The following is a 12461-nucleotide window of genomic DNA, read 5'->3' as shown; positions in this document are numbered from 1 at the left end:
CTTTATCAGGTCTCTTTTTAAATCATTTTTACCGTGTGTTTGTCATTAAAATAGCAGCATTATTAATTTCTGACCCTGAATCCCGTGTTTGCCTTTCATGTTCTTTTCGTGGTTGTGGATGTTGGCTTGATTACCATTTTCTGTGGGTGCGGTCTTCGGTGGAATAGTTGTGGTTGTCAAAGTGAGACTCGTAACCGCGGAGCAGGAAGTGGCAGTAACGACAACGGTGTCGGCCGTGCGGGAGGAGGGGAGACGCAGGAAGACAGTTAGAAAAACAATATGCACATTATTGCCACATCAGCTGTTATCGGTTGTTTGTAGAGGCTTCGTCGACACGTGGTTGACGACAAAAAAGACAGGACTCAACATGCGCCGAATAGTTTCGTTATAAGAGTTTAATATTTAATATCGGATTATCCTTTTGGTTATTACATCATTCGTTATGCACTACATCACATTGTGTAATTTATTTATTAGAAATGTGCAGGAAAAATATGCACGTATATGTGTAATATACTCGTCAGCATCCGTCCCAATAGATAAATAACGGCCATTTGTGGAGCAGATTACATGCGTCTGTTCCACATCGAGCGAAAATTGTCGCTGATCAAAGGGACAGTAACACAACAGGAAACCGAACACATCAGACAACAGATGATACGTGTTAGAGGACGATTTAAATGGAAGTTTGAATCCGAAACACCTCGTCCCGGTTTCCAAACCAGACAAGCCCTGAGTTTTTTTTTTTTTGCAATGTCCTCGGCGTTCGTGTCCAAACCTGCCAAGAGATGCAGGAAAAAAGGGGGAGATCGAAGACGAGCGAGTGAGTAAGCCAAGCCGAGAGCGAAAGAAAGAAAGAAAAAGAGAGAGAGTGTGAGTGTCGGTGATCCCGATCTCCTCCTCCTCCTCCTCCCCCCTCCATCCTGCCGTCCAAAGACATGGAGAACAATGACTCCATTCAGCTCTTGGGTTTCAAAGTCAGAAAGGAAAAACCGCAAAGTGTTCGAGAGCGGGTGAAGGGAGATGGAGGGATGAAGGGGGAGGGAGGGGAAGGAGCGTGTTCACAAATATGATAGAAAGAGGGGAAGGAGAGCTGGGGAGGAGGAGGAGGAGGAGGAGGAGGAGGAGGAGGAGTGATTTCATGTCCAATGGGTTTAGGGTCAACAAGTGCAGGGACGTTCATGGGTCTGGAAAAAAATAGGAAACTATTATTTAAAGAATGAATTAAAATGTTGCTCCAGGTGTAAAGGTGCTAATAGCAAAGGGGCTAGTTTTACCTGGGCACCTCTAGCTTCAGAGGTTTAATCCTCTACAAAGCGGCCATGTTTGTAGTTTAATTTCAAACCCTGTTGAAGTTCAGTTTGGAAACATATAAGCAGCAGATCGTCGCTGAAGCTGGGGATGGGGGCGGGTTTAGTGCCTCAGGGCCTCTTCTTCATTAAAAAGCCATAGAGGAGTAGAGGAGGTGGGTTTTTTCGGGGGGGTTCTCTTGTTTTACAAGGGCTCTGGCTGTTTGTTGGAGTCAGCTGTTTCTTGTTAAATGCATAAGGGAGGGAGGGTGAATGAAGGCAGAGCTGGGAGTTCCCCAGGGCACCTGCGACGGTCCTCTTAGGTTTTTTGATCACACTTCATCAGATTTTGGTTTCACCCGGGTCTAAAATAGCTCATTGTTGAAGCGATAAACTGAATATCCTCCAGCGACGAGTTGGAGGCCCTCGCTCTGAGCGTGCCCAGACAGACACCCCCTCCAAACCTAAAACCGCACTAAGACAACACTGAAACCAAAGATGAGCGTTCTGCAGCACAACATACATCTCCGCCACATTTTATTTGCGCTATGGACAGCTGCTTCACATTTGCTCTCGTATCTCATCATCTCGTCGACATGTCCCATCTTGTCCTGTTTCTGTTGAACTGCAACACATTTCATTACGGTAAATGTCACTTTTTTTTTTTTTTTGTCTTTTCAGGTCTAATTTTAGAGTCTTTATGTGTCATCTATTGAGCGAGGGATGTCTGTCATTCCTAAACCGTGAACCAATGTTTGTCTGCACTGATGCTGCAGGAAGAACCTCAAAGCACGAGATTTAAGAGTCTGAATGTTTTTATTTCCAGTGTATCCACCCACTTCAGGTGATTTCAGCACAAAAGTCAAGAGTTTAAAGTCTCTCAAAGCATCAAATATATCACATTCAACGTTTTCAGCCCAAAAACAAAACAAAAAAACGAGACATTTGCACAAATATTTGTTGAATTCCTTCATCCTAAATTATATTAATTAAAGGATTATTTGATGTTATTGGATGTTTTTAATTTGCATCATCACCACTTAATTTCATGCACAAGAAACTGACCCCGTTTTAACACGTGATTTATATCTGTTACCAAAATAATTCTGTTGGTGCAGCTTTTGTGGCTCAAATTATTATTATATGTTTCACCGTTCGCAGCTTGTTTTTTTTTTTGACATAAAAACCAGAAAGGAAATCTTTCTTCTACTAAGAATAATTTGAATCCTTTCGGAAGTCAAGACTTCTCGACTAACTTTCCTGTTCCAGAGCAAAACTAGTATAATCACAGCTTCCTCTAAAAGTTTTCTAAATGGAGATGTCAAGGCAGAGTTATTATCTCTAAATTATGCACGAGATGATTGTTTGGTCGGGGAATATGCTGCCGGTCCATCGGGCCTCTCCACTTCACACGAGTCCTTCTCGCCAACATGGCCGCCTCCCCGCTGCGTTCGCTCCGCAGGGGGAAACCGAGGCCAACGGGTAATTTTGTGGCTCTGCCTTCTGTCCTCGTTGAGCCTGGAGGTTTTAACGAGGACAGGGCATCAGCAGCTAACGAGTAGTTTTTATCAGTTTCTTCATTAATTGGTTCGTTTATTGCATTTAAAATAACTGAGAACGAGCACATTTTTGGCTTTTCTGGTTCTTAATTAATCATTTTAAGATGGTTTCCTTCTGGAAAAAAACAAAAACAACAAAAAAAAAACAAAACAGCTGCTTCCTCTCGGGAGGATATTTTAAGGTGGCTCGGGGCAGTTATTTTTTTCTCATGTTTTCGAGCTGCTGCGCGTTCGGTGATAAGAGGAGGAAGAGGAAGAGGAGGAAGAAGAGTTGAGTGACACGAGTTGCGAGACGACAGGAAACATCAGGCGACTCCACCCTGATAGAACGAGGCGGCGGAGATGTGCTCTTCCTCTTTTTTCTGTCTTTCTTTTTTTCAAACTTAATATTTCATCAGATGTCGTTTTAGAGGAATTGTGCCGTTGCGCGATCTTGAAACTCAATCTAGAAGTCAAACATGAAATAAAACGTTCCACTTTCTGTCTTTGGTTTCGTCATGAATGAAATGAGAACTAAACTTCTTCTTCTTCTTCTTCTTCTTCTTCTTCTTCTTCTTCTTCTTCACCTGCAGCCACCATGAAGGCCAGCAAGAACAACTCCAGCTGGACCAGCGAGCGCAGCATCCTGTTCGGAGGAAACGCTCTGACTCCCTCCTCCTCCTCCTCCTCCTCCACCTCCACCTCCGCCTCCGCCGCTGCCTCCGCGACCCCCTTCTCGCCCTCCAACCACGTGGTGACCTCCGTCGACGGTGTCAGCTTCTCCGAGGGCGACTTGCTGCTGCAGGTATGCGGCACGAGAGGGTGAAGTTATTAAAAATAAACACGAGCGAGGAGGTTTAATTAAAGTTTCCTCCTCTGACGTGCAGGCGCTCAACGGCTTCGTGTTGGTGGTGACGGCCGAGGGCTACGTCTTCTACACGTCCCCGACCATCCAGGACTTCCTTGGATTCCATCAGGTACAAACACGATGAAATTAAACTGTCGGTAAAATCAGGACTCTAAATACCGGCTAACGTCAAATATGATCTAGATAAAGATAAGTTTCCTGTAGTTTTGAAACTCATCTTGTTTCACTCTAACACCTAATTTCCAGCTAATTTGTGATGAAATAAAAACGAAGATGGTGTCGAGGTTTATTTTTACGTGGAAGTGGCTTTCAGATGAGTTAATAAGATTAGATTGAGGTGGTTTTGTGTATTTCAAAGTAATTTCCAACGTGTTTGTGGTTGTTTTGGGTCAATTTTGTGTATATTATTGATCATTTTTAATATCTTAGTGCTTGTTTTTTGTCGGTTTTGTGTATATTTTAGTTGTTTTTAGTATGTTAGTGGTTGTTATTTGTCACTTTACTGTATCACTGGTTGTTTGTTTTCTGTATATTTGGTTATTTGTAATGTTCTCGTGGTGGCTTTGTATGTTTTTGTCATTGTTTGTCTGTGGTTATGTGTGTTTTTCAGACTTTCAGATTGTTTTGTGTACTTTTAAACTCATCGTGCTTGTTTTGTGTCAGTTTTCCGTATATTTTATTCATTCCAAACATTTAAGCCTTTGAATTCAGACTGAAATATGTAACAAATCGTATATTATTGAGGTGCTGAGGAAGAAGGTCTGTAGTTCACCGACGTAAAGGCTAATTAAATTATTTTAAAGCTTCTCCAGCACCTCGGTAAAGACAGACACCCAGACAACTGTGCAGCTTTGTTGGCTGTGAACTCTTGACTTGTAAACACATCCGTTTAGACCGGGGTTAAAGATGTCTGCTGTCTGGGAGAGGGCGGTAAACACAGTCTGATGTGAGGACGCTAATCAGGACACGAAACCGCGGTTTAAAAGCCCAAAATTCACCAGCTGCTTTGACGATTTGCCACCATTAAAGTGTACTTATAGAGGGGGAAGGAAACTGGATGTTGAACATTTCACATTGGTTTGAAACCCCCTCACAAACCCTCACGTCTTTCAAAGCAACAGAACCTCGAGGAGCATTTTGAAGCCATTTTTCAGCGGCGCTCACAAAGGAGGGTTTTGTGTGGGCTTTGTTTGTCGACGGTTGAGTAACAGAAAGAGGCCCGGAGGTGTGGTTCGCTCAGCACCTCGGCCTTTTAGCACAACGGCGTCTCTGTTTCCAGCCAGGAGTCGAGCCGACGGCGTGTCAGGGCCGAGAGCATTGTTTCTCACCGAGTGTGTGTTTACACCTGCATCATCGGGCTCGAACGCAGCTCGCCAGTACAAACACTGGACTGAGGACGGAGCTGGAGGACGGCCAGAGCCTTTCCCTGTCCTGACACATATGTACTGTGGATGCATGAGTTCATACCCGTCACATAAATCAGTCTTGGCCAAACTGAGTGAAAGAGTAAAAAAAAAAAAAAGTCTCTTAAAAAGTAAATAAATCATGAACTCGTTTGTCTCGTTTCAAGTCGGACGTCGTCCACCAGAGCGTCTTCGAGCTGATCCACACAGACGACCGAGCTCTTTTCAGGCGGCAGCTGCACTTCTCTCTCAACCCGAACTACGACGGCAGCGCCAGTCCAAGTAAGTCATAGTGATAAGAAACAGTTCCTGCAGAGAGAGAAACGAATCCACAATCAGACACGAGACACTTTGTCTCTGTGTACGTCCTCCTTCGCTAGTTTTCCCTCATTGACATCCATCTGCGGTTGTGTTGGGTCAGTTTTGTGCATGTTTTAAGTATTAGGAGTCATTTTTGATGCATTTTTGTGTATGTTTTTGTCATTTTTAACCTCTTTAAGGCAGAAAGAGATGCAAAACTGACACAAGACAACAAACAAAAGACATTAGAAATCTGTCGTTACATTAAGTTAATCGTATAGAACTTCTTCTTCTTCTTCGACTTTTAATTGAGGATCTTTGACCAGTCATTTCCTAGTAGAATATTGTTTAGTGAACTACTTTTTCTTCCAGACGTTCAACTTAGCATTTAGCATCCGTCTGTGGTTGTTTTGGGTCAGTTTTGTGCATGTTTCAGTATTTGTTTTTTGTTCTCTTTGACATAGTTTGTGGTAAATTTTTTATTTCTTCGTTGTTAGTATTAGTATAGAATCATTGTTGATGCATTTTTTGTGTATTTCTCGTCGGTTTTAACCTCTTTAAGACACAAACAGATGCAAAACTGACACAAGACAACCAGAAAGATTAAAGAACTTCTTCTTCTTCTTCGACTTTTAATTGAGGATCATTTCCTAGTAGATTATTGTTCAGTGGCGAATATCGTGTTGTTGCTGCAGGTGAGCAGAACAGCGCTGATATCAGCACCAACGTGGTGAACTACGACCCGCAGGCGATCCCTCCAGAAAACTCGTCCTTCCTGGAGAGAAACTTCTGCTGCCGTTTCCGCTGCCTGCTCGACAACTCCTCCGGCTTCCTGGTAACTCACGACTCCGCGTGCGATCGTGTATCGTCACTTCATCGGTCTCAGAGTCGGAGGTTTAAGTTGTCGCGTGTCTCCATCCTCAGGCCCTGAACTTCCACGGCCGGCTGAAGTTCCTCCACGGTCAGAACCGGGTGTCGGAGGACGGGACTCTGGTGCCCCCACAGCTGGCTCTGTTCGCCATCGCCACGCCGCTACAGTCGCCGTCCATCCTGGAGATCCGCACCAAGACGCTCATCTTCCAGACCAAACACAAGCTGGACTTCACGCCCATGGGCATCGACACCAGGTAGACACACGGCAAAAGGATCTGGGGAATCTTGGGTCGTGTGAAGGAGCCTCTGATGCGAAGGTTGGTTTGTTCGCAGGGGGAAGGTCGTCCTGGGTTACAGTGAAGCGGAGCTCTGCATGAAAGGCTCCGGCTACCACTTCATCCACGCTGCTGACATGATGTACTGTGCTGAAAACCACATCAGAAGTAAGTCACAGCCTGTCAGGGATCTACAGGAAAAATCTTATATCCCTAAACTATACATTTTATAGAAATAAAATTTGAAAAAAAATGATTAAATATTAGAAAATTTGATAAATACAAGCCAAAACAAAATAAAATATCAGTAATAATAATAAATAAAAAATGTTGAAGAAGAAAATGTGAAAATCAAGGTTTTAGAAAGTAAAAATAATAAAATAATAAAATGAGCTTTAAAATATTCATATACAAAAGCAAACAAAAGTTTAATATATATATATAAATTAAACTAAAAATCCGTTTAGTTGTTTAAAACATAATAATACAGAAATATTGATAAATATACCAAAAAATTGTCTAAAATAAATAGAAAAGTTTCTATAAAATTGGAAAAATAAAATAAAAAAAATTAGTATAAAGTATTTTTAAAGATCTGTCTGAAAAAATGTCCCAAAAAATATGAGAAAAATATGAGAATAAATCCTCTTGCCGTGTCTGCTGGTCTAACTCTGCCTCTGTCTGCGTCTCATCCAGTGATAAAAACCGGTGACAGCGGATTCACCGTCTTCAGGCTGCTCACCAAAAACCGGACGTGGGTCTGGGTCCAGGCCAACGCCAGGCTGGTCTTCAAAGGAGGGAAGCCGGACTTCATCGTGGCGCGGCAGAGAGCTCTGACGTGAGTCGATGCCTCCGAGTCGATTCGTTGAGATTATTTTAGTACCTGTAGCGACTCAACACACTGTTTATCCACAGAAACGAAGAAGGAGAAGAGCAGCTTCGTCTCAGGCGTCTGCAGCTGCCGTTCAACTTCACCACCGGAGAGGCTCTGCTGTACGACACGACCCCGACCGTCGACGTCCCCGACCCGTGCTCCGCCCCCAAGCAGAGGAAGGTGGAGGGCTACTCGGACGACTCCGTCAGCCGCGACTCCATCCTGGGCTGCATGCTGAGCCAGGACCAGTCCATCTACTGTGAACACAACACCTTCAGCTCGCTCAACGACGTCGCCTTCAAGGACACGCACGCCACCGTCAACGTCCCCGTAGAGCCCACGCCCAAGCCGGCCATCGGAGGCCTGATGAAGACGGAGGCCACGGTCCAGGACATGATGGAGACCCTGCAGGAGATCCTGGGGGACAGCGACCTCGTCGAGACCCTGGACGTGGGGCCTGACGAGCTGAAGAGCTGGGAGACCACCCTCCTGAAGATGAACTTCAACAGCAGCGAGTTCAGCGACGACCTCAACGACATCATCAACAACGACATCCTGATGTACGTGGAGGAGCAGCTGCAGAAGGAGGGCGGCCTCCAGCTGCCCGATCAGCTGGATGCCGCCCCCCCCTGCCTCTCGCCTTTGGACCTCCAGGCCCAGGATCTGGACCGAGGAGGGGAGCAGAACTTCAGCTGGTCCCTGGAGCCACAGAACCAGGTGATACCCAACGGAGGAACCATGAGACTGAGCCACACGGGCTTTAACCCTCAGTTAAACTCCTCCGGGTTGAACGGTCCCAGCCCGGTGACCTTTAACCCCTCCCTGTCAGACTCTTGTCCTCAAGCACAGAATCAGCTGAGAGCGTCTCAGGTCAGCGACCCGGGGACGTTCTCGTTCAGACAAATTCCAAACAGCCACCCGAACCATTTTCAGACGAGGGCGGTGAACCAGCCCGTCCCAGACCAAAGCTCAGAGAGACAATTAAATCAGGTGTTTAACTTCCAGGGCAACCAGTGGAGCCCCCCGGTGTCCAACCCCAACCCAGCGGACAGCTTTGTAGAGACATTCGCCCCAAATATTTCAAACCAGAAGCCGGGTTTTCCTGCCGATCCGAGCTCGTCCAGCTGCTTGCAGGGTCACTTCTCTCTGCAGAGACAGTCCTGGTCTCTGGAGCCTCAGCAGCAGCAGCAGCAGCAGCAGCTCATCACCCCCGGCCACCAGCAGATGTCCCCCTGCCTCAACCCCATAGGAGGGTTTCAAAGCAGGCCGTCGACGTTCAGGACTCCCATGTCCGCCGGCGCTCCGGTCCCCGTCCATCAGGACGTCCAGCATCCGCCTCCTTCTAGAAGCTGCATGTACAGAAACGCAGCCCCGGCATCGGCGCCTCTCAACGGGATTCACCACAACCAGGCCAGAATAAACAACACCCCCAACCCCGTCCCCTCCAAGTCCGCCTGCTTCTACCAAACTCTGCCTGGAGGCGGTTCAGTACCTGACGACGCGGCGCTGTCCTGCCAACTGGCTGCCGGTCTGAACTCCAACGGGCTCCTGGTTCAACCGCAGCCGTATCTGACCTTCAGCGAACAGACGCAGGTAAACTGAGCTTCAGAGCTTTAGTAGAATCCGTTTAACACGAACCCTCGTAATTTGTTGTTCCGTCTTTTCCCAGATCAACAACCATCCAGTGGTCGGAAACGGAGGCTTCTCCTTCTCCTCGCTGCCCAACGGGAACACATGCTACTCAGAGAACAAATAGGAAACAGCCGCTGTGACGTCTGGACGACGGAGGGAAAGAAACTAAAGACTCCTGTCTCTAGAAAATGAAAGTGGAGCGGACTGAAGAGCAGGAATGTGTTTGGGAAAGAAAATCACCAGGAGGCGAAAGAAAAACAGGACGATTCTCCTCTGGATTTATAAGCGCCGACGATGGAAGCTGGAGGTTTGGTCTCAGCGGGACATTTGGACGTCAGTCAAAGGAATTCCTCTCTCGGAGCTGGTTGGATTGTACCAAAAAAAAAAAACAAAAAAACAACAACAAAAAAAAATATCTTTGTGTAAAACTGTCATGATGATGGCAGCGATCAAACAGCTTCGTCCCTTTTTTTTCTCAACAGCTTGATCAATGGAAAAAGATTCATTGTCTTTACTTGCTTTTAATTTCAGAACATTAATTAGAAAGAGTAGAGGGATCAATTAATCAGTTAATCAGTCGGGTTCTTGCTCTTCCTGTTTTCTCCATCATGAACGATGATTACAGGCTACTGCCACCTGCTGGCGTGAACTCGTCGCTGGCTTTAGTCTCTGTGGTGCGTTCAAGTGCTTCATTTTGATGCGGCCAGGCAAAACGAAGAAAAACTACAACGACCGACTGTTTGGTTTGGTCATATTCCTCCATCATCCTCCTCATCTTTTTATTTTTTTATTTTTTTTTTGGCCCTAACCACAAACAAAACAAACACGCCGGCTCTGAGAAGTGAGCTGAGAGGAATCTACTCTGAAAAACGCTCAGAAGGATGAAATAAATCCCCTGGATTAGGTTCACGTCAACTCTTCGCTGTCCCACTGAGGCAGACATTGTATAAAAAAAAAAAAAAGAAAAAGATTTAACATAAATAAATAAATAAAACGCACAACAAGAGCCACAGCCTCATCCTACTAACAGATGAGTTTGTGGGATTCAGTGAAAACAGCTGCTTGTTTATATATTTTAAAGCTTTGTCACTGAGCCAGGTTTGTCTTTCTCTTCTGTGTTTGTTAGGAGACGGTGCCTTAAACCGACAGAAACCTTAAAGGGACAATCGACTGCAACTTAAAAAACCAAAGCTCAACCTTATCGTCACCAAGCCATTATTATTGTTATTTTTTTATTTTTTTTATTTTTTTGCACTTGTTCTTTAAAGTCTTTGACTCACCAAAGATTCCCACATTACACCACATCAACAGATATTGGAACGTCAACAGTATATTTATGCTTCAGACTCAAAGCTGAGCGTTGCCTTCAGGATTTTATTTTACATTTTAACATTCAAATCGACGAGGATGTTTATCAGTAACTTCCGTCCTCCTCTTCTTTCCTGTTCCTGTCCTAGTTATCGACGTTTCTTGCTCGGCCCGTCCGCCAGCGAAACGCAGAAGTAAAACAAGTTAAAGGCAGCTATTGTATATTTTAAAAGAGGAATAAATAATGAAATAATGGGGGTTGTGTGTGTGTGTGTGTGTGTGGGGGGGGTCATGTTTAAGTGCCTTTTTAATTGACCGTCTGTTAAAACGAAGCAGCACTTGAAAAGAAAGCAGTCGCTTCAGCCCCGAACTGAGCCGTCACGTCGGATCCTTGTCCAAATAATCAGCACTTCTGTACTTTTTAAAAAAATCTTTTTCTTACCGAGCAACACATTTTGAATACTTGACTTAAATACCAAAAAAACAAATCTCATTAAAAGCCATCTGTCAAGGATACCAAAGGGACGAACCAGAACTCAGACCTGCTGTCTGCTTCCTCGTGGACGTTTCTGTGAGTTTTATGGAAATGGAGCCAAATTTGTACAAATTAAAAAAGCAGGAAACAGACCAGAATGATTGTAGTTGCCAATTTAACTAATTATTCACAGACGAGTTTCTGTGGGACGTGTCCGATTCTGACTTGTAAATATTTTTCACGTCGACGTCCAGATTCTGTCCTGTAAAGTTTCTGAATGACGTTAACATCATTTAGCCTCAAATTATTCAAAAAGTGTGAGTTTTTGTAGTCAAAGCTCAGCTCGGATGTTGACTAGAAGGATATTCATTGGCCAGAAATTGACACTACCACAAAGAGGCATTCTGGGTAATGTAGTAAATCACTATGTTGTGTTTTACTCTTGCTTTAGCTATTTTTTCACAACAATTACGAGTAAAAAAAGGCTAATAATCGGCCTTTGGTCTTTGTTGTAAATAAAAGATAATTAAAAACAGGGTAATTTATTGCATTTTAAATGACAAAGCTTCAGATAACGAATCGTCTAAACCGAGCTACAGCTCAGTCACAAATAAAACCAAAAGTATGGATGGAGACTCAGTAGAAAATGAAGCGTTTTCTAATGGTTTTTCGCAGTACTTCTTCTTCTTCTTCTTCTTCTTCTTCTGCCTTTTTAAATCTGTTCTCAGTCAGCCTTAACAAAGTATTCTCCACTTAAAGAATATAAATGTTGCTTGCTCCTCAATTTAAAAAAAGAAAAAAGCCTTATTATACTTTTATTTTTAACCCCCCGAGGAGACCAAGGCTCCTAAATGCAGTATCTTTGTGTAACTGTATATAAATATATATATTTGTCTTTTTCATCATACATATTGTCATATATTATGTATTTTAATATTGCTTTAACCTGACTCACACCTATCTGTTTTTGTACATTTTCTGCACAGCATACACATTTATAATCCCTTGTAATGAGATTGTTTTTTTTTTCTTTATTTTTTTTTTGTAGCTTTTAAACGTTACTATATCTTGTGGATTTGTTTCAAAAATATTTTGCCTTTAACTGTGTATGAGTGTTTCTGTCAATCTTTACATGCTCACCGTAATAAACCGGCGATCTGATCACTGGAGTGGTTTGAATCATTGGATTTCATTTTTTTACTCCCACTCCTATCAAATCATTTTCTTTTTATTATCATTATTACGTTTATTCTCTATTTATTTTATTTTTTTAAGGTAATATTTGTCTTAATTTTCATAGTTCTGATCAGTGTAATGGTTTCCAGTGTCCACTAGGTGTCAACGTAACTCTGTTCTTGCAGTGGTCGGAAAGTGACAGCAAATGCTGTAAACTGCTGAAAAAAACAAATTTATACTTTTTTTTTGTAAGTAAATGTAAATTAAAGTAAAAATCTATTTAAAAACATACAGCTCTGATTTGATGCTCCAGTTGGTAAAGATGGACATCATTTTAAATGTATATAATGCAAATACAGAATATGTTTGTCGAGCTGTAAAGTAAAAAAAATTAAAGAATCCCTCTTTCTGTCTAGCGCAAGCTAACAGCTAGCCACAGTGAGCTAGCGG

General features: G+C 43.5%; 1 protein-coding gene across 1 annotated transcript in view; it reads left to right on the top strand.

The window, feature by feature from the left end:
- The window catches only part of ahr2 (aryl hydrocarbon receptor 2), a 37525-nt gene extending 25521 nt beyond the window's left edge, over positions 1 to 12004 (top strand). Inside the window, exons 3-11 of the mRNA XM_047576316.1 lie at positions 3421 to 3632; positions 3715 to 3804; positions 5266 to 5380; positions 6094 to 6233; positions 6323 to 6525; positions 6605 to 6714; positions 7243 to 7384; positions 7462 to 9013; positions 9090 to 12004. Of these exons, the coding sequence (XP_047432272.1) occupies positions 3421 to 3632; positions 3715 to 3804; positions 5266 to 5380; positions 6094 to 6233; positions 6323 to 6525; positions 6605 to 6714; positions 7243 to 7384; positions 7462 to 9013; positions 9090 to 9176 (2651 nt within the window). The 3' untranslated portion in view covers positions 9177 to 12004. The remainder of the gene's footprint in view (positions 1 to 3420; positions 3633 to 3714; positions 3805 to 5265; positions 5381 to 6093; positions 6234 to 6322; positions 6526 to 6604; positions 6715 to 7242; positions 7385 to 7461; positions 9014 to 9089) is intronic.
- Positions 12005 to 12461: the final 457 nt, after the last annotated feature.

Source organism: Mugil cephalus, chromosome 23 (assembly GCF_022458985.1).
Source record: "Mugil cephalus isolate CIBA_MC_2020 chromosome 23, CIBA_Mcephalus_1.1, whole genome shotgun sequence".
Lineage (NCBI taxonomy): Eukaryota > Metazoa > Chordata > Actinopteri > Mugiliformes > Mugilidae > Mugil > Mugil cephalus.
This window is presented reverse-complemented; position numbering and strand designations above follow the sequence as displayed.